The following is a 27,923-nucleotide window of genomic DNA, read 5'->3' on the forward strand; positions in this document are numbered from 1 at the left end:
GACTCCAAACTAAAGAACCCAAGCCCTTTAGATCGCCCTAAAAAACAATACAAATTTGCTATCAGTTTATTAAAGGAATAAAATGTCTACTGCGTCGTTACAAAAATCATATAAAGAAAGTTCTAGTAATTTAAAAAAAACTTCTCTTTCCAAAAAAATTGATTACAAAATTGCTAAAATTGGATTAGGAGTTTCTACATTCAGAAATTTGTTAGAAGATAGTTCAGTATTTGTTGATAAAAGTGTGTTCATCAAAGAATTTTTAGAAAGCAATAGTGAAACTGTATTAGTTACCTGTCCCAGGAGGTGGGGTAAAACTTTAAACTTGAGTATGGTAAAAACGTTTCTAGAGATTCAAGTCGATGAAAATGGAAATAGACAATCAGACAAAGCTCTAACTTCTAATTATCGACTTTTTCAAGGTGAAATCAATTCGCATGGCAAAACAGAGTACTTAGAAAAACCATTAAATATAACTCAGTATTGTGACATAATGAAAGAGTACCAAGGAAAATACCCTGTTATCTTTGTTAGTTTTAAATCTCTGAAAGGAAACAGTTTTCTTGAAATTAAAAGCAATTTAAAAGCTGTTATAAGTGAGGTTTTTTATGAACATATGTATTTGCTAAATCCACTATATGCATATTCTGCAGACAATCAGCCAAATAGTTTTATTAAAAAAAGGGCAAAAACTCATTTAGAAAAGTTTAACATGCTATATGACAATAATGGACAAGCTACAGATACCGATGTTTGCAATAGTTTATTTTTTTTATCCAAATTATTGCATAATCATTTTGATAGCAAAGTGTTCTTGTTGTTAGACGAGTATGATACACCATATAATAATATATTAATGAATCCAAGTTTTTCTAAAGAAGATGTTGACAACACTTTTAGGCTTTTAAGTTTAATGCTAGGCCAAACATTTAAAGGAAATAACTATTTAGAAAAGGGATTAATTACTGGCATTTTCAGAATTGCCAAGTCCGCTTTGTTTTCTGATATAAATAACATAATTGAGTACAATTTTCTAAACAACAATTTTGCACAATACTATGGTTTTTCTGAGGAAGATGTTGAAAGTTTAATAAATGAGTTTGAACTATCAACAGTTTTAAAAATTAAAGCTAAAAATTGGTATAATGGCTATAAAGTTTTTAATTTATCTTTAAATCTTTATAATCCATGGTCTATAGCAAATTTTTTATCATTTAAAGAAATACGTAATTATTGGGAAGAGAGTGGCAGTATTGATTTTATTAAAAAATTATTCAAAGTTGATAAAATTAAAACAAAAATTGAAGAATTAATATGCAATCATGAAGATATCAATGGTCAGAGAGGCAGTGGTATTGAAGTAAATTTAAAAGGATTAAAGCTTAGCAAAGAGGATCATTTGACATTACAAAATTTAATAGAAAAAGGTGATGCCTATGAAGTAAATGATAGTGTTGCTAGCTTATTTTTCAATTTTATTTTTGCAGCTGGTTATTTGACTATTTGCAATGACCAGAAACAAGAATCTAGGAAGACACAAATAAGATTACCTAACAAAGAAGTGTTGTCTGCATTGGAAAATAAATTAATAGATTATTACTCCATTATTTATAAAATTGACATGAAATTGTTCAATAATGTAACAGAAGAGATTCTTAATCTGTTTAGCAATGAAGATACATCTAAATTAAAAGAGTCTTTACAAGAACTAATCAATGCCTGCCCTAAGTTTGTTAACATCAAAGATAATACAAAAGAAAGTGGAGTGCATGCCAATGAAGCTTTTTTAAATTCATTAATTTTTCTTACTGTCATTCAAATGAAATCAATAGATAAATATGGAACAGAAGTATGGTATTCAAACCAGGCCCGGGCAGATATTATTTTAATAAGTGATAAAATGGATACTGGAATGGTAATAGAAATAAAGTATAAACATTCTGCAGAAGAAGCCATCAATCAAAGTACAAAATATTATAAAATATTTGATAAATATAAATATAACAGTATCATATCTTTAGGCATAAATGTTTCGAATATTAGAGAAGTGGATATTAAAAGAGTTGTTAAAAAGGTATCATATTTAAATTCATTCACTTATACTTGTGTTTAATGTCTATGTTTGTTTATTTAAATGAGTTAACAAATGTGAATGTACTATAATATATATATATATATATATATATATATATATATATATATATATATATATATATATATATATATATATATATATATATTAGTAGAAAATCACTTAACAAAAATACTTTTCCATTTTACACTGTGTTTCATCAACAAAGATTCATCAGAAAATTTTTCTGATAAATCTTTGTTGATGAAACACAGTGTAAAATGGAAAAAAAAATTTGTTAAGTGATTTTCTATTAATATATAATTGCTCTGTTCTTTTAAGAACATTTAGCACTCTATTGTGAAGAATACTTTTTAAAGTTGTTTAAATATATATATATATATATATATATATATATATATATATATATATATATATATATATATAATATTTATATATAATATATATATATATATATTATATATATATATTATATATATATATATATATATATATATAATATTTATATATAATATATATATATATATATATATATATATATATATATATATATATATATATATATTATGTATATATATATATAATATATATATATATATATATATATATATATTATATATATATATATATATATTATGTATATATATATATATATATATATATATATATATATATATATATATATATATATATATATATATATATATATATATATATATATATATATATATATATATATATATATATATATATATATATATATATATATATATATATATATATATATATATATATAGTATAAGTTTTACCATTGCTGGATTATCCCTGCCTATAATGATTATAGGCAGGGATGATTTAGCAATGGTGAAACTTCAAGTTGAAGAAAAAGTTAGATAAGTGTTTTTTACTAATTTAATTTATTATTGCTCTGTTCTTTAAGGGCATTGAGCACTCTATTTGTAAAATACGCTAACATAATTTACATATATATGTATATATATTTTTTTTTTACTGTAAATCATAAGCAGAGTGCTGCTATATCGACTACATTATAGCCTTCTGTTACAAGGTAGTGTTGCTACATCGACTGAAAAAGGCCTGACTCGCAACAGAGTGCTGCTACATCGACTGTCAAATAGCCTGACTGGCAGCGGAGTGCTGCTACATCGACTTAGGGTTTGGTTGGGGCAGGATGCCTATCAAGTAATAAAAAAAAAGTTCTGGCTTTGCGTTTTAATTTTTTTTTATCAACAAGATTTGGAAAAACATTCTGACAACCAGTTAGGAGTTATATATATATATACATATATATCAAGGTTGGCAAAAAAACCCAACCCAATAAAACCCAATCCAAAAAAACCCAGCTTAAAAAAACCCAAAGATATTTGGGTTTTTTTAAAAATATCTTTTTTTACAACAGATTCTTAGCTTTTATAAACCCTATATTGTAAATAATATTGGATTTATTATTATGAAATATATATGTATATTATACTTTTTAGTTAAAATTCCTTACAGAACAATCCATAATATGACTAATCATTTGTATAGCTGGTTGGGGTTATACAGAAAAAATTATTAGGGAAATTAGTTTAACGCCTAAAAAGAAAAAGAAAAATCAATGAAGATTACAATCTATATTTCATTAAGTTTCAAAAGCTTAACAAAATGATTGGCCATTGTTGTTTAACAATCAAATTCTTCACCTCTCAAATGTCTGTATATCCGAACAAGCTTTTCAGCTCTATCGCTCCCAAACCTATTTCTTAACTTGCTCCACACAATACCAAAAGTAGAAAACACTCTTTTTATGGAGCCAGTGCTTGCAGGATAACTATGAAGAGATTGAAAAAATTTTTCAAACCCTTCTGGCAGTGGTAAAGATTTTTGATGCAGCCTTTGCTTCAAATCTATTATACCCCACCATCTTTCACTTGAAATTGTAGAAATAAAGTTATCGTTGAACATGTGCGGTGGAAAGGAAGTTGTAACTTTTAGCCTGAAATCATAGTATCCAGCCACATATTCATTGTGCCTATCACTTAGCCAAGCTTCTACAGCAGCTTCTTGTTCAATGCTTAAAGATTTTCCTAAAATTAAAGAATACTGCATTCCTGCTTTATATATTAAAAATGAGAAATGTAAATATATTATGTCATAAATTGTGTCTGTAGTCTAGAATCAGCTAATGTCTTATGTAAGTTATATAAGTTAAAATAATGTAGTTTTAAAATTGTTCTTTCAATTTTTGGGTTAGATTTGGTTGCCATACCTTGGTATTTAATATCAGTCAAATTTGCCAAAAAATGAAAAGGTTCCGTTGCTTCATCAAATTTTAACTTAATTTCCATATAATATGGCTTCATGTCTTCATCCTTCAGGAGAGAACCAAATTTCACATGCATCTGACAATGATGTTGAGTCACTTTGAAGCTATAAATATAACTTCTTTTTTTAAATATCTTTGCAAATATTTTAACAGTACATTGAAGCCACAGTTTAAAATATTTTAATTTATTCTCACATTTCTCCAGTTGAATTAGAAGATTTTTAGCTTCTCTGAAAATTCCAGCATTATCTATAATTTTCTCAATATTATGTTTAATATAACCTTCATGCTTCTCTATAATATCAAGGTAGTGGTTATAATTTTTCTTTTGTTTAATAAGCATTCTTGATTGGAATGTGTAATTATTTCAAATTTTTCTTGTAGGCATAGTATGCAATTTTTGGAAATATTGTTATATGCAGGCGCTGTTTTAAGGATAGACCAATTCACTATAAAATCATCAATATTTTTTTCTTTCAATTCTCATATATATTTTGACAGCATGGTGTCTTTTGAATACTTTTTATTTTTGAAAGATTGTTTATGATTGGCAAAACGTTTCTTCCATTCACCCTCTGTTATGCCAATATATTGTTTATCAGGTACATTCTTAGAGGAAACAAAACATTTATATACCACATTTTTTGATAAACAACTTCCACTTATTGGACAATTAATTTTTTGTTTACAATTACGATTTTCTGTAGATTTTTCATTTAGGATTTCTTTTTTGTTTAACAAAGCCTTATTGTGACCTTTTATAATTCTTTCCATATTTTTTGTGCAACTGTAGCTAACTTTAATTGTATTTCGATTAAATATTTTATGTAATTTATTAGAGGGCTGGAAATGCTTATCGACCAATTATATATATATAAATGATTTTCTACTATACAAAATATCTATATATATATATATACATATATATATATATATATACATATATATATATATATATATATATACATATATATATATATATATATACATATATATATATATATATATATATATATATATATATATATATATATATATATATATATATATATATATATATATATATATATATATATATATATATGTAAATTATGTTAGTGTATTTTACAAATAGAGTGCTCAATGTTCTTAAAGAACAGAGCACTCTATTTGTAAAATACATTAATTAGTAAAAAACACTTATCTAACTTTTATCTTCGACTTGGAGTTTCACCATTGCTGGATCATCAGGAAGAGTCCTTTCCATCAGGAACTCTTCCTGATGATCCAGCAATGGTGAAACTCCAAGTCGAAGATAAAAGTTAGATAAGTGTTTTTTACTAATTATATATATATATATATATATATATATATATATATATATATATATATATATATATATATATATATATATATATATATATATATATACATATATATATATATACATATATATATATATATATATATATATATATATATATATATATATATATATATATTTATATATATAGTTCCAGGTAACAAAAGAAAAACTATTCAAACTAATATGAGTAAAATATATTTATTAATTACATTTTAACAAGTATTTTAAAATTTTCTCTAACACAGGTTTTTTTAAACCGCAGGTAAATTTTGTATCATGAGTGAAAAAAGAAAAACAGTTAAAAGAAAAATATAAAGTTACATGAGGTTTAATAAATATATGCAGTAACTTCCATCAATTAAGCCACATCAGAAATAAATTCATTTACAATGAGTCTAAATTGACAAATTAAAATGAAAAAAGTTTGAAAAGTGATTTTCTACTCATTTATTATGGCTATGTTCTTTTTAGAACATTTAGCACTCTTTTTTGTAAAATACATATTGAATTTTTATGTTGTATAAGTATAATAAAAATATTGTAGAATTATAAATATGCATTTTTTTTTTCAAAACAAGAATGACATTGAAGAGGTTCAATCAGAAGTTTCAAGTAAGAAAAAGAAATTTTAGCCAATAACATTTCTTATGCTTATAAAGGTTTTTATTATTATATTTATTCTAAATGCTTGCTTTAAATTTTAAATGTTACTTTCAAGTTAATGATAGAGATTGTTAATCTAATTTAATAACATAATCCTTTTCTTGTTTTTTTAAGTTAAGCCTAATCATTGTATAATAAAGTATTTAATAGTATAATAAAATAAAGGTTTAAAATAACTTTAAATATACTTATTTGATTATTATTAGCTGATGCTTTTTACAAGTATTTCTTGGATGCAACATAAAAATACTCTTTAAATAAATATGCTTTTCAATGCAGCGACTATGCAGTGTGTCTGATACTAAAATAAACTAAGTATGCAAATACCATTTGGCAAACAGCAGTGGTCTCTATCTACATAAATCTGTCTCTTACCAGCCTTTAGTTAATTTGTTGGACCTTTTTTATCAATAATTTGGGAATCAGCAAACTCTACTAGTAAATATATTAAGTATATAAAATCTTACTGGTCTACTTATATGATTAACATAATCATGCATTTTATCCATGCATTTTCAAAGAACTCTGGCTTAGCTCCACAAGCCTAGTTAGCACTTTAAAAATCTGAAAAGACATGAAAAAAAATGACATTTAAAAAACATTCAACAGCAAGAGTATTATTTTAATATTTCAAGCTAACATTTGGCTATATTTAGACTTATTTGACTAATATTTGTGATATTACTGTAATAATATTAAAACAAAGTTTTTAGATTTTATTAGTGCAACTTTTTTTGACCAATCTTGATGATAGTTTTAAAAATAATGTATCTTTCATTTAATTGTTTAGATTTTTTTAAATAAGTGTTATTTCTTGAATGCATGTATTTTTACAAGTACTATAGTATTATATATATACAGGGCTCAAATTAGGCGTATCACGATTGCTTTTCACATCTTGGTGATTAGATTTTTTTTAAATATTTGGTTTCCAATTTAGCTTTTTTCTATTTTTTTATTTTCTGTCATCCTTTAAATCATAAATTGTTTTTTGTTTAAGATTTTTATTAAGGAAAACCAAATGTTTCTTTTTATGTATTTTATTTTGTCAAGGCCTTTTATTTTGTATTAGCCTTTAACTAAAATTTTTTTTAATAAGAAATTTCAAATAGAATATAATAAACGCAATACTTTTAATTATAGTTTCAATTATTTAAAGATTAAAAATTTGTTATAAATATGCTAGTTGTTTTTTAGGAATTTTTTTAAAAAAACATTTTATGAAGTGATTTTTTGTCATCTAAAACTCTCTTATTCAAATTATTTTAAAAATGAAATTTAAAGTTATTAAAAAAGTTCAAAAATTATAAAGAATTGTAACGCTCGACGAAAATTATTTATAAACTTAATTGCAGCAACATCCATAATACTCTGTGGCATAGCAAGGATCATTCCTGAAATTCAAACATAGATCTAGCTACAGCATCAATATTTAGAATTTTAGATTTAGAAGATAGTGCAAGTGAGAAAGAAAGTTTTATTTAAATCGTAAAGATTTTGAAAAGCTAAATAATTTTTTGTAAAGGTGTCTTTTTTTTGTTTTTTTCGAAAACGGTTAAAAACAGAAGCATTCTATTGCAAATATTAAACCAGTAAAAAATGTAGTATCTAATATTTTTTGCTTTGATCTTACTTGTTTAGTCTGAGGGTATAGCATGTTTAGTCTATGGATATAGTATGTTTAGTCTTTGGATATAGCATGTTTAGTCTATGGATATCATGCTTTTGCTCAAAAATTAAAGTTATATAATGACAATGTTTTAATTTATTAATTATAACAATTTTATTTATTAACTTAGTTTTATTTTAAGCGTGTTTAATGTTATTATTGTTGTAAACTGAAAAAAACAGCAATAAAACAACGTCACAAAATTGTTTTATATTAAAAAAAGCTCTTCATATTGACAAAACAACACTCACAGTATTATTTTCTTTTTGTTTTATTGGTTTTTACAATAACAATTTAATACTTTTTGAAGATAAAACATATAATTTTATATAATATATTTCTTTTTATTATTATTTATATAACTTTGAAAATTGTTAGTTTTTCTTTTTTCATTGTCAATTTCAACCTTTTTAAATAAAGTTGGAATTAACAATTAGTTTCTAGTCAAGCAATTTTAAAAATTATGAAATAATAATGTAAGATTAATTATTAAACATAAATAACATAAAAAACATATATTTTATCAATATAAACCACAACAACTGTAAAACATTTAAATAATTAAAAGTCCAGAGTTAATTTCTCACAACAATAAAAAATGAAGATAGAACCCTTTTATTCTAACGCCACAATATATATATATATATATATATATATATATATATATATATATATATATATATATATATATATATATATATATATATATACGTATATATATATTATATATATATATATATATATATATATATATATATATATATATATATATATATATACATATATACGTATATATATGCATATATGTATATATATACATATATTATATTATGTCATTAAATATTTGTTTTCGAAAGGCAATACGCCTATGCAAATCAAAGGTGAGATGGATTCTGTGTATGGGGATTCTGCACCATTATTAACCACAGTGAAATTTTGGGCAGCTGAATGCAAACGTGGCTGTCAGAGCTTGGGAGATGATGAATGAATCCAATTTAGTTGCCACTGTCTTGCCACTGCTTGGTCTTGTCACTGCCTTTTTATTTGAACACAAAAAACTTGTTTTATCTACAGCAGTTTGACTAGATTCAGTTTTAACAGAACATTCACTAGTTTGTGGTTCTTCAGTTGTTTGGTTGATATTTTCTAAGGTTTCCTGACAAATAATAATGTTTTCGCCATCTTGAATATCTTTCAGAAGTAGTATAAAATGGAAGCTCTGCGCCAAGTCCTTTTTTAACCATCATCTTTTTATCCATTCCAACCATTAAGCCAACCATCATCTCGTCATCATCTCGTCATCCATTCCTACCATTAAGCCATCCATCATCTCATCATCCATTTCAACCATTAAGCTAACCATTATCTCGTTATCCATTCCAACCTTTAAGCCAATCATCATCTTGTCATCATCTCGTCATCGATTCCAACCATTGAGCCAACCATCATCTCGTCATCATTTTATCATTTATTTCAACCATTATGCCATCCATCATCTCATCATCATCTCATCATCATCTCGTCATCAATTTCAACCATTAAGCCAACCATCTTGTTATCCATTTCAACCATAAACCCTACCATAATCTTATATCATATTTCAACCATAAACCTAACCATAATTTCCTAACTCATTTTAACCATAAACCCATCCATAATCTTTTAACTCATTTCAACCATATCCCTAACCATAATCTCTTCATCTATTTAAACCATTATACTATCCATAATTTTTGAGCTAATAACATAAAGAAAAATAATATAAAAAAAAAAAAATTTAAAGAAAACAATTTCAAAATTATAAAATTAATTTTATAATTTTTATTTGCTAACTTTACATTATAACTAGATCATAAAAATTTTGTGTAAATAAAGTTGCGCGTTTTCTATTTTTATATAGTAAGATTTTTTTAAAGTCACTTATTACAACTGAAATTTACGCATAAATGTAATCTATCTAAGTTATAGCTCATTGATTTCACAAGTGAAATCTATGCATAATAGTATGCTACACCTATTAGAGCAGCAAAACTTCCAGATTGTCCAACTTGTGCATCACTAGAGTTTAATGTCACTACTAATCTTTTACTGTTAGTAACGCTGGGCGTGGAATCTTTTTTACCAAAATTTCTGTAAAAAGAGATAGTAGTTGAATCAATTTTTGGTTTTAATTGATGCAATAGTCCAGATGATCTATTTTTAAATGAGGTAATATGAGAGCTATTCCACAAAGAAAGATAAAGATCTTCTAAACCAGATGAACAGAATGTACATCTGCTATTATTGTCATATCCAGGAATTTTGTATAACTACTATAGTTATAGGGTGTCCACGGTTGAATAACTGAGTTATTGTTTACAAGAAGATTGATTGTGTCATACATGCGTACTCTTGATTCCCACCAACTTCCAGATCTACCGATAATATGCACTCTAATATATTTTAGATAAGCACCATTTCTATTACCTGTAGTGTTCAATAATATATATTCACTACCATAACTTGTGTTCAAATATCTAAATGTTGGTGAGTATAGTTTTAAGATCTGAAATAAATGGGGGTATTAATGAAATAATATTTGTTTGTTGTGTTAAACTTATTGTAGCATAAGGTTGCAACCAATATGTAATTGGATTTCCAGTTTTATTGTATAATTTAATTGATAGATTAGTTCTAAATGGTAAATCAAGTGTAAAGTATTCTCCTAAAGAGTTGTTATAAAATGATCCACCAAGTAGAGCAAATAATAAATCACAAGCTTAATCTACAGTATTTATACCAATACTTTCTATGCAAAGTGTATTATCTGTGTATATTCTAATAAATACGTTACCTGGTACACTTCCATTAGGATATGTTCCTTTAAATGTTTTTTTTTAGGTTATTTAGGTGCTCCCAGAAGTCCTTGCGGCTTTATCACGGAGCACCGCAGGAGAGCATATAACTAGAAGTTCATGCCTCCTTCTTTACCAATGTCGCTTTTAGCTAGAGTCGGCGTCGAACCACGGACCTCTGGGTTCTGAGCCTGAACTCTAACCACTGCGCCACGGCTGCTCAAAGTATTATGTTGACACAATACTACCTAATAAATGCTAACCATAGTTTTCTGAGAATACCAGGACCGCTATTTTGAGTAAAAATTGCTGTTCCATCAGTACCTGTATTTGGTTCAGGAGTCTGTGATTTTCCCATGCATGTTAAACTTGAATTTGGTACTATTTCTAAACTGCTAGGATTAGGTATTATTGTGTCAACATAATACTTTGTAGCAGCATCATTTGGATTTGTAGGTTCTGCTACATTTATTAATTTATTTGTATTTATATCAATATCACTTGTTGCATTTTTTGCCCATCTCTTCTAATAAACAAACTATTAGCTTGAGATGCTGTTAATCCATTTGAAACTACTCGACTTGTAGTTGAATTAATTGTTGTATGTCCGAATTTATCAACATGATTATGCGCATAAACTATCAGACATAAATTTAAAACTAAATTTAAATCTGATAGTTTATGCGCTTTATCGAAGCGCATAAACTATCAGACATAATAATAAATTTAAATTTAAGAAATGGATTTCACGTTTAATTTCAACTTTCTTACCCTCTTTATTATTAAACTCACCAAGTTTAATTTCTTTCGAAAAACTAATATACTTTTCTTCATTATTCGGTATTTTTAGCAGCATTCATAAATGATAAAGCATCATAACTTACTAAATGATAAAGCATCATAACCTATTTTTTTAGCTGTAAATTGTTTCATCACATTCTTAACAGCTGCTTGTGTTAATTTAAATTCTGGTTTTATAACTCTTATTTTTTCTAGGTTCAACTGATGTAGATTGTACTGGTGTGCTCACTAACGCTTTTAATAGATCACTTTTTTGCAATCTATAATAGTATTTAATTCTTCTCTCTTTAGCGATTTGTCTCAATTCTTTTACTTAAATCGATTTGTCTATTAGATTTATAGGTTCAGCTGATGTAGTTTGTACTAGTGTACTCGCTAGTGATCTTATGATATCACTTTTTTTCATATTATATTAATATTTAATTCTTCGCACTTTAGCGATTTGTTTTAATTCTCTAATATTTTTATTTTCCATTTTTATATAACAAGATTATTTTTTTCTAATTTTCATTTTCCTTAAATAATTTTTCAAATAATAAAAAATCTTGTCATTATATTTTAAAATATTTACAAAGCACATGTAAATATTTTATAAGCATTCTCCCTTTTTTTCCGAATTTAATATTTCAATTTTTTTTTCCGAATTTAATATTTCAATCTTAACTCTATTATCAACTTTTCCATCACGTAATTCAAGATATCTCCATCCATGTCCAGTTTCCCGCATAGCTCTATATAAAGAATTATGTATTGTTACTTCTCCTGTTTCCATATTTGTTAATTTAACAGATATTGGGTTTTTCCTAATTGTTTTTAATCTTTCATATTTTGGATCTATTTCTTTGGTTTCTTCTGCTTCTTTTACTGGATGCAATCTAGGTCTTCCAACTTTTTTTTACTTTTTTTCTTTTTTATATACTTTAGGTCTTCCAACTGGTTTATTCTATTTTACTTCTTTCATCTCAGTCATAATAGATTATTTATATAATAACCAATTATCTATAGCAACCATTAGTAATGTGGCAATATTGTCTTTGAAATATTACTTTCTTCTAATAGGCTTTTTAAACTTTTCTTTGTGTATTTTATTATATAAAGAAAATTTTTTTTTTAAATAATTTTCAATAATTTTTTAATAATAACTAATATACAATATTCATTTTATTTCCGTCTGATTGAAAGTGTAAAAATTTATCAGGTATTACAACAGCAAACGCTTCAGTATCTGCTGGAACAGCTGAAATAAATGTTGCTTTAATTTGTACATCCACTACTGATGATTTTAATCTTTCTGATTGTTTACTAACATCAAAAACCATAAGAGGGTATAAATATTTATAGTCTGAAGGAGTTATTCGTTTATTCCATAAAATTTTTTCACTAAATACAGATGCATCTCTATATGCTCTTGAAAATTGATGATTTGGAAATGATAAATTATAGTCAACAGCTGGGTATCTTTCTTGATTAAGCATAATCTACATAATATATATTTTATGATTCGTTATCTGAATATTATAACTAATACTAGTTTATGCAGTAGCTATATTTAGCCAGTGCAATTTACCTTAATTTGATTAATCAATAAATAATCATTAAAGATAATTAAAATAAAAAAATTCATTTTAAATCATGATTTTAATTTGTCTGATTTAAATCAATCGATTAAAATCAAAACAACTCTATTACATAAAATCTTTTTTTTTTTTTAAATGCAGTAGTATGATGTTGTTGTCTTTTAAACAAAAAGATTCGTTTCAAAAACTGTTCCAATTTGTTATAAATAAATAAAAAGTTTGAAAAATTAAAAACTTTTTAATTTTTGTTTTTTGTGTAACAAAATTAAAAATGTAATAAAAATCAAGAAAACATGCCAATTTCTTTTTTAGTTAAGCAAAGTGTATTATAAAAGCCCTTTGAATTTTTACAGCAATAAATACTATTGAATTTTGATTTAAAACACTATTTTTTCATATATTCGCATGTGTAGCTATATATTGTTCTTAAAATAAGTTTTTCCCTCAGCAGTCTACCTTAAGACTGTTGTTTTATAAGCATTTACGCATAGAAGTTTTAAATAAATATATTTTTTTTAATAAGGTGATTTTAATAATAATTATTTTTTATTAAATATTATTTATTAATTGTACTTATTTTCTTCTGGTCAAAATCAGTAATACTATCAAATCGAAATAGTATTTTGTAACAAAAAAATGAAATCAGAACAATTTTTGGAAACGAATGTAGAATAATATTTTATATTATAAATTCTGTTTACTTCAATATATACAAAGTTACATTTTAAATATAATATTAAAATACTCATAATTATTATCTCGGAATGTGTAAATAGGTATAAAGTATTAAATTTTTATATATGCAAATTTAATTGATATGTAAGTTTAAACACATGAAAATATGATCTGACAAGTATGATATTTTTTTTTAAAATAGAGTTGAATTACTAATAATTTCCCGCTCATTACTCATTACTATTAGCGATTTACTTGATCTTTAGCTTAAATGCTTTAATGCCTTAATGAATCTAATTAGTCTTAGTTTTTGAATAAACTTAACTGTGCCGGCTTACCACAGTGCCCCATTTTACTCTAGATGTTTTTAAGAAGACTTATCTGAAACAGTAACAAGATTAGAAAATATACATGTTTCTGGTTTTGAATGCAATTCTTTAGTTTATATTGTTGGCTATACTGCTATATTAAAAAGGTCTTTTATCAGTAAATTTATTAGTAATTTATATATATTTTTTCAAATGGTTCAGTACTGAATAGGTTTTCCTTGAATGAATTAAAGATAATAGCCCTATTGAGCAGTGACCATAATAGTATTTGTATAAATTTCTCTATTGAGAAAGGGATAAAACCTTACGAAGTTTGGCGAACAACTCAAGCTTGAGAGCTAGAGGAGGTTTAACAACGTTTACAACCCATTTTTTGTGCTTGTCTAGATGTCTTAATGCATCATCAGAAGAACCAGTCTAAATATAATTACAGTATTCCATTCAGAGAAGAAAAAAAGATTTGTGGAGGTAGAGGGATATTGCTTTACAGTTTAAGTAACTGTTTAACTGAGATTGCAATAGATCGCAAAGTGTTGAAATGGCTAATAAACTTTTTGTTGCAACTGCAACAGGGTTGTCATTGCACAACTTGCCATTAATACACTATAACATAACATAAGTAACACTTGTAAGAGGTGGTTTAAAAAAAAAATAATTGAAAAATAAAACAGTACGGTAAAGGTTCCAAAAATAATGAGAACCTGTTGCCTTATTTGAATAATAAAAAATTAGAATTTGTTTCGCATAATAAATCTTGATAATTAATTTAATTTAGGAGAAATATCTCATAACTAACTGAAAGATCAAAAAGTTATTGTTAATGTGGTTTATAATTCACATTAAGTTTAAACTTAATATGGTTTATAAATCAATTATTAGTTTTTTTATCGTTATTAAAATAATATATTTATTTTTCATTCGACTAATGATAAAAAGTGAATCATTATTTGAACAAAATTTATGAAGTTTATCTTGCAAAGACTTTAAAATAAGAAGTAGCCTTTTTTAAACAACATATCACTGGACTATTAACGTGACCTCATGTTTTGCATAAACATATTATAATTTTATCGACGTTCTGTGCCCAGTGAATAACCATTCCCAAGCAAAATTATACGTATTTAATACATATTTTTTCGTATTTTTTTTTCGTATTATTTACGGTACTTATGGCCGCTGATTGGGATTTTTAAATACGTATCTTTTGAACGTATTAATACGTATTTATTCGTATTTTATTTTCGTATCATTTAGGGTACTTTTGGCCGCTGATTGGGTGTTTTAAATACGTATCTTTTGAACGTATTAATACGTATTTATTTATTTTTTTCGTATTATTTACTGTACTATAGGTTGTTTTAAATACCTATCTTAATAGATCTTTTTTTAACCATTATTAACGTAACTTCGACAATTAAATTTATAAGCTATATATAACAAATAAGACAATTTTTTTTTTTTAAATTTTATTTCAAAGTTTATTACTTTATTTCGAGTATCGTTGCTTCGGCTGCTCTAAGAAAAGAATTTCGAGTCATTTGATTAAGTTTCTTTAACAGCTCAGATAAACTGCTTTAACAGCATCGTTTACTTGCACGATTAACACGTCTTTAAGAACTTTTGAAACAATATCTAAACGTACAAATAGTTTCTAAAAAACATACCAAACAGTATCTAAATGTGCCAACAACAAAAATAAGCAATAATATTTAAAGAACTATTACAGGGTCTCAAGAATGTTCTCATCCCAAACGTATATTACTACCCAACAAAAGATATGTCTTGTGTGGCAATAATACGTCAAATACACAAACTAATACATAAGTAAATATAAAAATATCATAAACTAAATGTTTTTATCTTGAATTACATCTTGTTGTTTAACCTCTTACACAAATCTAGACATAAATAACAAAACAAAAACATACTATGTACAGTTAAACATACTACCTACAGCTAAGTATATAACCATATGTTTGTTTAGTGTCTGTTCATTATTGTAGTAAAATAATTTTTTTAAAGCTGTTTATTTACTACTTTTAACTAATTTTTTAAATATATATACCTATATAAAAAAAATTGTCCTGAACCAAGCAGGTTAAATATCTTTTTTTTAATTAGGCCCTCAGAAAGACTAAATTTTATAAAAACTTACATAACAACAGTTCGTTTTCCATTGTATGCATCCTATCTCCGTACCAATCATAATTAACATTATTCCAATGTAAAGATAGTTCAAAGAAGTGCTACTAGATGTTGATTTTCATTGCTGTATTTTTTTAAATAATTTTGCAGTCATAATAAAATAAATTATTTAATGAACTTAAGCAAACAAACTAAACAACTGTGAAAAAACAACTTCTTACAATGATGTTAATAAGAAACATCTAAAAAATTGTACACTTTTTGTTAAAACGAGAACATCATATGCAGAGCACATGATGTTCTCGTTTTAAAATAAAACAAAAATCTTACCCACCTGTAAAATAAAGAATAAAATTTTATATTTTATATTAAAAATACTTATTATGATAAATATAAAATAAATGAAAAAAAAATAAATGTTATTATTTTAATGAACTAAAATGTAACTGTTTTGTTATGTGACATGTTTTATTAAAACATGGTTTGTTGCAAAAACTCTTGATTGTTAAATATGTTATGAACATCATCTGAAATAAATATTAACAAATTATGTTAGTAGCCATGACAAAAATCAAACATATTCCCATAAATAAACATATCATACGCTAATATTTTTTGAACTTATAAGTCTTCTTAACAATAAAAAAGACTTTATATTTTAACAATTTATTTTCAAATTAATAAAATAATTGGTTTTTAATCAAACTCAAGAATTTCTTGTGTAGTTTCTCAGCTGTTGTAGACTTAGAATTTCGATTTCTTTGATTGAGTCTCTTTAATTGTTCCGTAATCGCAACATTTATTTGGACCAACGACACACCTTCATGAACTTTCATAACAACATCTAAATTACATGTATTAAATTTTTTTGGGCTAATCATATTCAAAAGACATTAAATAGGGTCTCAAAAAAGTATCTTTAATTGATCCCAGGGATCAATTTATTTTATTATTCTTCTTTTTCCCTCTTCTTCATCTACTAAATGTTACTAAAAGAAAGGTAAGCAATTTTATCCCATTTTGCTTACCTATACATGCAGATGTATATATATATATATATATATATATATATATATATATATATATATATATATATATATATATATATATATATATATATATATATATATATATATATATATATATATATATATATATATATATATATATACATACATTTAATGATTCATATAAGGTAATATATAATTATAAATAAGATAATATATAATTTATACATAGTAATAATTGTAATTTTCATATATATTAAATATATTGACCTTGAATTATGGAAACAAAGTTTCCCTTTATTGAAGAAAAACTTTTTTTATTGCGTTTTCCATCTCTAGAATAACAACTGAGAACATTGTCTTTTAGTAAACTTCTCAATAAATTTAGTATGGTCTTGTTGACATTTGAGTCCGACCTCTTCCGCAAGTAACGTATCTAAACAGGAACAACAATTAGAAATTATCCATTTGTACATTTTGCTTTACATTAACATTTAAAAAGATAATTTTATACAAATCCAAAATAAATATATAATGAAAATAAAAAATATAATGACAAAATATATAATGAAAATAAATATTTCATCTATAGAATACCTAATGGAAATATCACAAGAGTTTACTTACCAGAGTAGTTCTTATTCCATTGTCACCATCTATCTCTATACCGAACCGTTCAAAATCAACTTCACTCCCAAGTGGAAGACAATTCAAAAAATTGCTATCTGCATGCTGATGCTCATTTTGACATGATGATTTATCACATTTTGTTCTGCACGCATTTGTTGTATTTCTTTAAATAATTTCTCAAACCACGTAACAACATGCGTACAATGATAGGCACAAGGAATATAATCTAAAAAAAATTAAAACAGTCCGGTAACGTAACATCAGATCCAGAGCAAATTATAAAACCATTCCTGAACCGGTAAATGCAGATGGAGAAATAGTTTGTATTTTATTATGTAAAATATTAGATTTTACTTATTATAATTAACGAGAACTAAATTAAGATTGTGATTAATAATGATAAAAGATTAAACTGTCTTATATGTTATAAAACAAGCCATAAAACAAAAATATTTAATAATCACAAAAATCTTCAGTATAATTAGGAATTATAGCAAAAAGCCATTACTCAATATATTTTAAAGAATAATCTTCAACAGAATAAAATTAAGTAACTCACAAGAGATTGGTGTTGGAGTTTGAACAAAGTTTGAAATTGAAAAATCAGGAACTAGTGCTGAGTTATCTGGAAATGAAGGATAGTTATTAGATGAAGTGGTTTGGCAGTTAGAACTAAATTTTCTAACTTTGGCTAAGGGTCGTAAAAACTCCTGCGTATCAAATATGCCATTATCATCATCTAAAAAAAACTTTTGTCAGTATTGATAAGTTACATAAAAGTTATACAAATCAAACATATTCCTATATGCAAATCAAACATATTCCTATATGTAGATATAAAAAATGCTATATGCAGATATAAAAAATGCTATATGCTGATTAATCAGTCAATTTTGTTTAACAAAATAAAACAATTAGCTTACTAGAAAACGATACTGAAGTTTGATTTAAGGATGGATGAGAAACTAATGACGGTGTATGAGTAATCAAAGGGTTGTTTAATTAGGAAGTGGTATGGCTATTTGAAGTTATTTTGCTAATTTTGGATGGTGGTTGACAATATTCCTGACTGTTAAATCTGCTAGGGGCATATATAATTCTGCTACCATCTTCAGCCGAACTAAGGTCAGAATTTTCCTCAGCTAGTCGCTCCTTTTTCCTTGCTGATTTGAGAATTACTACAAAAATAAAATTATAAAGATATTAAATTAAACTGTTTAATAATTAAAAAAAAAAGAAAACTTTTCTCCTTGAAATGTCAGTTGAAATGCATACTCTCAGTAAAAATACCTACAAATGTTACTGGACAATACTCGTACTTCATAGGAAATCCAGTCAGCACCTGGCACTTCATGGTTTAGTAACATATTTTGCAATTTCTTCCCTACTCTACAGTTGGGCCACAAAACGCATCCTGAATCTTTAAACCATTTACTGGACACTGTTGCCACTTCATTATCAATATTAAAAATAACTACTGAATAAGACATCTGTAATAAACAAAAATTTCAAATACATAATATTCAAAAAAAAAATTGCTTAATTTAAATAAATAAATATAAAAAAATAGTTAATTACCATATAAGACCTATTATTGTTTACCTATTATTTACCATATAAGAGTAATACAAATTCATGCTGCTAAACAGCGTTCAAATATACTTCAAGAACTAACATTATGCAAATTTAAACTTCAAAACAAAGAAACAATAAAATGTGTAAATGTAGTTCATAATTTTACAATATATATTTAAAAAGCTGTCCAAATAAATTATAGCAATTGTAAGAAATGTATAAATAAATATAACAATCAAAAATACATGCTGTATATCATAAATACAGACAGAACAAACTACAAATACAGTATAATATAAATTTATTATCTTATTGAAAAAGGATATAGAATTCTTAAATATAATAAGAACTTAAAACTCTGATAATGGGATTACAACAAAGGAAGAAGAGTATGGGAGACAACAACATTTTATAACAATATCAGAAAACGGAATTGTATGCAAAGTGTCACTAAGACAACTAACTTTGAAAATAGATAATTTTGAACTTGCAAGTGGCACGTCATAAAAGTTTGTTTGCACAGTAAAACACCTGGCTAAGAATAATGGGCTTTTTAAGTCTTCTTGTAAGATGTTAACTATTTGATAGCACTTTTGTCCTACTATTACGGAACTATCACGCAAACCGCTTGAAAACCTTTGATTTTTGTAATGGCACACTTTATATTACAAAAAATTACCAAGATTTGGTAAAGGCCCACTACAGTATTGAAGGGAAACTCCATCAGTGTGAACTTTCCTAGAATGTTCAGATTTGTTATCAGAAAGATTAGAAGCTACTTGCTGAAGCGGCAAATATCCACTTCGAATTCTTCGTTTTAAATGACCAAGAGCATTTTCAAAGGGAAAAGCACAAAAATTGCCAAGAGGTCCAAATTGTAAACAATCATTATGCAGATGTATAAGAGAATGCACATTATATGACATAAATGATTTGCCATACAAGGCAACAGCCTTTGTAACAAATATTTTTAGCAACTCGCCACAATATTTAATAACTTCATGCTCTTGTGATCTACATAATAGAAATATGGAACTATGTAAAATAAGAAAATGTTCATAAACTGGTTTACTAAGAATATCACACAAAACAATAGGCCCTGAATAAAGGAGAAATGATCGAAATTCTGTTGCCTTCCACTTATTCATACTCTCCAATGAACGAGGCCTTCTGTTAAAATCTGATGGAAAGAACGATGAAACATGAATTAATCGAGCTGATATTGTTTTTAGTGATTGCGAAGATAGCTTAACACTGAATGGTCCAGAAGACAAAAAACTTAGAAGTTTTCGTACTACCCCCAGACAGACAGAATGCATATAGTCATTTGGAAAACTATTAATTGGATGAATAGGAATTCCTAACAAAGGTGTCACACCGTTATGATGACTATCGTCTTCTCTAGAAACAAAACTTTCTAATGTTCTCAGGGGTGCATCTGTTTCTACAAATACAACCTTGTTTAGCCATTCACCCTCTACAGTGCACTTGTCACAGCTGGAATATCCTGAATTATACTTTATGCACTTAATAAATGCACGTGCAGGGGCATCACATACAATATTAGTTTATCAATATTGCACAAGTGTGAGTTAATTATAACACCATTGCTTTTAAGATGATTTATCTCAGTCACAAATTCGGAAAAAAACTCTTGTAAATTTGGTTTTCCCCTTCCACTAAAAATAGCAACAACTTTTGGTGACAATGAATCGTTAACTTTTTTTACCAGAATTGGCCAAAATGATATTTCCGAATTGTGATAGATTGGATGACCATCAATATTAAATTGCAAACAGATAATTGATGGGTTAGACACACTCAATGTTTGAAGAAAAGGTTCAACACCAATATAAAAAAATTCACCATTAGTTACAATTCTAATTGTTGCAGGTTTTGAATTTAATAATGTTTTTGAACACTTTGGTAGGTGAGGATGATAAGGTTTTAAAATACATAACAGTTTGTCCATTGTTGCATAAGGTATATTGTTTTCAATCGCACAATCGCGTAACTTAATTTGCAACTCAAATTCACTTGGGTTTTCGCCACAAGAATCACTGCTGGTAGAAACTTCATTGCACGAAGAATATAATGGAGATTCATAATCTCCATTATATTCTTCGTGCAATGAAACAGGTTCAAAATCAAAACAATCAGAATGTACATTTAAGTTTTCGGATTTCTCCAAATGTAAATTGTCATCTTGATATCCTAAAATTAAAATTAAACAACAATTCAAATCATAACTAAACAGAATATATAATGTAATAGATAATATAAACAACATAGGCAATGACTAATATAAATATTATAATTGATAAATAAAAAGGATTTTGTGAAAACATAAAATTTATGATAAAACAAACCGTTTTTGATATTCAAGAAATTACTAACTGCAATGGCAACTTTTCTACGTTTATTTCTTGAGGAAGACATTTGATATAGAATTATAGTAAAATAAGAATCTGCAAATAAAACATCTACATTAGGGTTGACATTTGTGCAGGTATTTACGTAGGAGAACTGTGCTTTCATACGTAAAATATAGATTATCCAGGACAAATTTGAATATCTATCTATATATATCTATATATATATATATATATATCTATATATATATATATATATATATCTATATATATATATATCTATATATATATACATATATATATATATATATATATATATATATATATATATATATATATATATATATATATAATATATATATATATATATATATATATATATATATATATATATATAATATAGGATATAAAACATATGATAATATATATATATATATATATATATATATATATATATATATATATATATATATATATATATATATATATATATATATATATATATATATATATATATATATAATACTGTAACTATACATTATATAGCTATAAGATAATAAAATAGATAATATAATAAATAATATAATTGATAATATAATAATATAATAGATAATAGTATAGTATATATATTATATAGCTATAAGATCCTAATGCCCCGCAGATCTTATTACCCTTCTTTACTCTATATATCATATAATACTATGGTTATTATTACAATGATGAAAATTAAAATTATAATTATACGTAATACTAGTTGAACTAAATCAAAACCTCTAATGACACGGTTCGTTTTCTATTAAAAATTGCCTTAAAATTTCAGTTAAATATTAATTTAAAATATTAAATATTTAAGTTAAATATTAAATTAAATTAATAAAAATTAAACATTACTTGATTAAATAATCAATAATATAGTATACTTATCACTGTATATTTTAGTTTATATAACTGATGTAATATAGTGGTGATTGCTGAAAAAAAATCACACGCCTCGAGTCATTTATCTCATTTATAAAAAAAAAACCTTTGAAATGTTTTGCTACCATGATTAACCGCGAATAAATTTTGTAAAGTATTTTAAAATACGTAAAAGTACGTATTTTAACCTTTTGGATATTATTTTTAGTTTAAATTCGTATTAATACGTAAACATACGGATTAAAAGATACGTACTATTTAATACGTCATATATACGTAAGTTTAGGTATCTTACGTATTATTTTGCGCAAATACTAATTTAGTACGTATAATTTTGCTTGGGTTTTGTTTTAAATTTTTTTCTCTTAAAAAACTTTTTTTGTTATGAGCTTTTATAATTTGAGATTATATAATTTTTATAAACAATATAGTTGCAACTTTGTTATAAAAAAGACAATAACCCAAAATATGTAAAATGTTCAACCTAAGTTATTTTTAATATATGTAAAATAATCAAATTACTTTATATTAGTAGAATAATTTTTATTTTTATTTTTTTTTTGTATTTAAACTCCGATATTTCTTTTAGTTACCTAACTGCCTAAAACTAATGTTTTTAACAAAAATCTATTGACTAATTAAAGTTTATTTAAATTTAAAACTGTTTTTAAAGAAAACTTATTAACTCATTTTAATTAAATTTTAGGTTTACAATTCGTGTTTTGTCTTATGAACTCACATGAATCTCGATTGTATTGTTCCAAGTATGGAGATGGCATTTTGGTAGCGTTTTTCAGCATAGGTTTATTTCTTATTGCTTTCCTTACTATTTTTTGGTTTCCTTTTTTTAAACAAGATAATTTCGTAAACGAAAAAAGTTTTAATGTATAAAAAGCAAAAAGTATAGTAAAAAACAGAAACAAAAAATTGTAAAAATTTTTTTAAAAAGTTAAAACAGTCTTTCAACTGTTTTTTTGTTTTGTTTGATTAATTAAGACAGCAAGTAGCTGTCAGCCGTGGCTCAGTGATATCGCACTTGCCTCAGAAACAAATGATCTCTAGTTCAAAACCCACCTCTGGGCAAGTTTTGCGACATCGGTTTGAAAGGAGGCGTGAACTTCCGATTAAAGCCTTATCCGCGGTGCTCTGTGATAAAATCGTTAGGTTTTTTAGGGCACCTAAAGATAAAAAAGAAGTAAGTTTTAACTTGATGTTGAAATTCATATAATATATATTTTCTATTTGATATAGTCGCATCAAAAGTAGTTTTTACCAATGCTTTTATTAACTCGTCGTCTCTGTTTGTTTCTTTGTTTGTCTGTGAGCATCAAATCTTGCAATCAATTTTTGTCAGGGTTAGGGTTAGGGGTTAGAGGTCAGTGTTATTTCATGAATAATCAGACAAAGTCTGTTTACTCAATATGCAATCTGGACCTGTCAGCCCAAGGGAAAAAATAAAAGCAAATACTCAAATATATGATAAGTAATAGATTTATGCAAAGTTAGACAGGTGTCTAGAGAGAATTTTAAAGATTATAGATTACAAGGGCAAGAAAAAGTTTTTTCTTAGATTTCTTTATTAATTATATGGTGACTTTTTAATGAATTCAACTATCATATTATTATAAACATATGTTTATTAACTAAGTGGTGACTTTTTTAATAAATTTTACTATCATATTTATATGTATTATTTTAAGGTTATTGAGTTTTTAAGGTTATTAGCTTATTTAAAGTTTAATTGTTTAAATTTATATTTTTTTGTATGGTTAAAATTAGTTTATCAGGTTAGTGCAAGAGATCTAAGTATCGATTCTCGTTATATGCTGGTAGTAGCTTTTCACTCTTGTAACATACACTGATACGATTCCAGCGAAGCAAACAAGCAAAATGATCTTTAACCCATCTTGGACTATGTCAGGTAAGCCGTTAGGGTTAGGGTTAGGGTTATGGTGAGGGTTAGGGTTAGGGGGTTAGGGTTGGGGGTCAGGGTTAGGGGTAGGGTTAGGGTTTGGTCAGGGTTAGGGTTAGGGTTATTTATAATTCGCAACTGGACTCGAAAACCAGTTACTTTATGGAACACACCCGGCCGTAGGAGCCTCAGGGAAGAAGGAGAAAAGATTATATTAGAGTAAGCATCACAGATAAAATTAAAAGATGTTGGACCGATGTCCAGTATGCAAGCACAAAATTAAAACAAAATATTATAAATTTATTTAAAGAATTGTTTACATATATCCCACTAGTTAAATTAGAGAAATCAAAAAACAAGGGAGCGTGTTTCAAGAAGACAAAGACTAAAATATATGATAAGAAATAGATTTACGCAATATTAGACAGGTGTCTAGAGAGAACTTTTAAAAATTATAGATTTACGGGGTCATAAACAAGTTTATTTATTTCTTTATTAATTACATGGTGATTTTTTTAAAATAAAATTTTACTATCACATTCTTGTATTATTTTAAAGTTATTGGGTGCTTGTAGCTTATTTAAAGTTTAGTTGCTTAAATTTATTTTTATATTTTATTGTTTAAAGTTATGTTTTAATTGTTTTTTTAAAAAGTAATATTTTAAAAAAAGTTATACAAAAAACTTAGATTATTTATTATTGAACTCATATGGTTAAAACCAGTTTATCAGGTTAGCGCAGTTAAAACCACCCCAAAACGAATAACTAAGCGATATCGTAGATGTAGGCGTATCGATTCATGGTGCTAGTAGAAAGTGTACTCCCCACTATCCAAATCACACTGATCCAATTCCAGCGAGGTACCTAAGCGGAATGATCTTTTTAACCAGCTTCAATCAATGCTGGGTCAGCAGTAGCTCCCTCAGTCAGTTGATCCACTCGCGGCAAAACTATAACCAACAGTTCACATCAGGAGGAGTGCGTTTGAACAGCGGCCGAATACCACCTCAAGATCAATCACCATAGCGATAAACCAGTTATATGATGCTAAGGGCGTTGACTCGAAAGGGTGAGGAAATAATACAAAAACAATTATTCCGGTTAATGAAGTTTAAATTTATATTTCATTTTTTATTGTTTAAAGTGACGTTTTAATTGTTTAAAGTTATATATTTTAAAGAAGTTATACAAAAACTTAGATTTTTTATTATTGAATGATGACATATTAAAAGTATTTTTCCTTCTATTATTGTTTAATTATTTATTTAATTAATTATGCTATGTATAAATATATTTCAAAAATTAGTATAGAATTACATATATTTAATAGAAAAAAGGTGGGTTAGGGTTAGGGTTAGGTTATAATTCGCAATTACACAATAAAGTGTAATCACTATAATGGAACACGTGTGGCCGTGGAAGCCTCAGAAAGTAGCTAAGATAAGATTATATAAGAGTTAGTATTAGTAAAGAATTAAATATAGAAATAGGACAGATGTCCAGTACAGATTTAAAAACATGTGTATTTATATATATCTTGCCTATAAATGTCTGACGTTTACCCCCGACCTGAGAGATAATAGAAGATAGGTATCATATTTATCCGAAACGATCGGACAAGGTCTGCTTACTCGATATGTAAACTGGACCTGTCAGCCTAAGGAAACAAATACTAAAATATATGATAAGTAATCGATTTATGCAAAGTTAGACGGGTGTCTAAAAAGAATTTTAAAGATTATAGATTACGGGTGTCTGAAAAAGTATATATATATATATATATATATATATATATATATATATATATATATATATATATATATATATATATATATATATATATATATATATATATCTCTATTAACTATATGGTGACTCTCCAATAACTTTTAACTATCGCAATGTTATATACTTATATTATTATTTAAATGGTAACTTTTTAATAAATTATACTATCATATTATTATATTATTTTAAAGTTATTGAGTGCTTGTAGCTTATTTAAAAAATTTTTTTATTGCTTAAATTATTATTTAATTGTTTAAACTCATGTTTTAATTGTTTAAAGTTATATTTTAAAAAGAAGTTATAAAAAACTTAGATTACTTATTATTGAAATCATATGATTAAAGCCAGTCTATCAGGTTAGTGCAGCTAAAACCGCCCCAAAACGAATCACCAAACGATATTGTAGATCTAGGAGTATCGATTCATGGTATTAGTAGAAAGTGTACTTGCCACTATCCAAACCACACTGATCCAATTCAAGCGAGGTACATAAGCGGAATGATCTTTTTAACCAGCTTTAATCAATGCTGGGTCAGCAGTTGCTCCCTCAATCAGTTGATCTACTCGCGGCAACACCTTAAATGATTTTTTCAACCAGCTTCAATCAATGCTGGGTCAGCAGTAGCTCCCTCAATCAGTTGATTTACTTGCGGCAAAAACCTTAAATGATCTTTTAACCAGCTTCAATCAATGCTGGGTCAGCAGCTGTTCCTCAGTCAGTTGATCTTACTCGCGGCAGAACTTTAACCAACAGTTCACATCAGAAGGAGTGCGTTTGAACAGCGGCCGAATACCACCTCAAGATAAATCACCATAGCGATAGACCATATGTATACTGCTCAGGGCGTAGACTGGTAAGGATGAGAATATATTTCAAAAATTATTATTCTGGTTAATGAAGTATACGTTTATATTTTATTGTTTAAAGTTATGTTTTAATTGTTTAAAGTTATATTATTAGAAGAAGTTATACAAACCATTAGATTTTTTTATATTTCTTAAAAATTTTATTGGACTATAATGTTATCCTATCTTATTTTTACATATTTCCAAAAAGCCATTTTAACCTCTTATCATTGTTAAATTATTTATTTACTTAATTGATTATGCTATGTATTAATTTATCTTATATTTAAAGTTAGCAAAGAATCACATATATTCAACAGAAAAAAGGTGATATGATCCAATATGCGCTATAACATCGAGAGTATGTGAACGACATATGGTAATCGAGGCCTACTAAACAAACGCATGTGTGTTTA

At 26.1% G+C, this 27,923-nt stretch overlaps 2 protein-coding genes and 1 long non-coding RNA gene across 5 annotated transcripts; 1 reads left to right on the forward strand and 2 right to left on the reverse strand.

Annotated features, from left to right (window-relative positions):
- LOC136084933 (uncharacterized protein in vnfD 5'region-like) lies at nucleotides 1–27,633 on the forward strand. 3 transcript variants are annotated; one of them, XM_065806329.1, is made up of 5 exons: nucleotides 1–2,074; nucleotides 6,345–6,425; nucleotides 23,668–23,763; nucleotides 24,741–25,660; nucleotides 27,074–27,633. In XM_065806329.1, the coding sequence occupies exons 1-2, from the start codon at nucleotides 83–85 to the stop codon at nucleotides 6,396–6,398; spliced, it is 2,046 nt and encodes a 681-aa protein (XP_065662401.1). In that variant the 5' UTR covers nucleotides 1–82; the 3' UTR covers nucleotides 6,399–6,425; nucleotides 23,668–23,763; nucleotides 24,741–25,660; nucleotides 27,074–27,633. The 3 variants fall into 3 exon arrangements, with proteins under 3 accessions (XP_065662401.1, XP_065662399.1, XP_065662400.1); XM_065806327.1 differs by having other exon boundaries at nucleotides 24–2,074; nucleotides 6,345–6,378; XM_065806328.1 differs by lacking the exon at nucleotides 27,074–27,633 and having other exon boundaries at nucleotides 46–2,074; nucleotides 6,345–6,378; nucleotides 24,741–24,882; nucleotides 25,597–25,684.
- On the reverse strand, nucleotides 17,676–18,899 carry LOC136084931 (uncharacterized). The gene is made up of 3 exons (XR_010640952.1): nucleotides 18,656–18,899; nucleotides 18,094–18,322; nucleotides 17,676–17,902 (listed from the first exon to the last, which is right to left on the reverse strand). It is a non-coding gene; the product is annotated as an uncharacterized LOC136084931 (long non-coding RNA).
- On the reverse strand, nucleotides 21,191–22,267 carry LOC136084932 (uncharacterized). Its single transcript, XM_065806326.1, has 2 exons — nucleotides 22,041–22,267; nucleotides 21,191–21,885 (listed from the first exon to the last, which is right to left on the reverse strand). Exons 1-2 carry the CDS (start codon nucleotides 22,207–22,209, stop codon nucleotides 21,191–21,193), a joined length of 864 nt encoding a protein of 287 aa, XP_065662398.1. The 5' UTR covers nucleotides 22,210–22,267.
- Nucleotides 27,634–27,923: the final 290 nt, after the last annotated feature.

This window comes from Hydra vulgaris, chromosome 09 (genome assembly GCF_038396675.1).
Source record: "Hydra vulgaris chromosome 09, alternate assembly HydraT2T_AEP".
In the NCBI taxonomy this organism is placed as follows: Eukaryota; Metazoa; Cnidaria; class Hydrozoa; order Anthoathecata; family Hydridae; genus Hydra; species Hydra vulgaris.

Bases quoted from the DNA above. Each gene is read 5' to 3' on its own strand.
- LOC136084933 (XM_065806327.1), top strand. From the start codon at position 83: ATGTCTACTGCGTCGTTACAAAAATCATATAAAGAAAGTTCTAGTAAT. The intron at 2,075-6,344 runs GTATCATATTTA...TTTCAAAACAAG, and splicing joins TTAAAAGAGTTGTTAAAAAG to AATGACATTGAAGAGGTTCA. The intron at 23,764-24,740 runs GTTTATTTCTTA...GGTTAAAATTAG, and splicing joins GGTAGCGTTTTTCAGCATAG to TTTATCAGGTTAGTGCAAGA.
- LOC136084932 (XM_065806326.1), bottom strand. From the start codon at position 22,209: ATGAAAGCACAGTTCTCCTACGTAAATACCTGCACAAATGTCAACCCT. The intron at 21,886-22,040 runs GTTTGTTTTATC...TTTTAATTTTAG, and splicing joins TTTCTTGAATATCAAAAACG to GATATCAAGATGACAATTTA.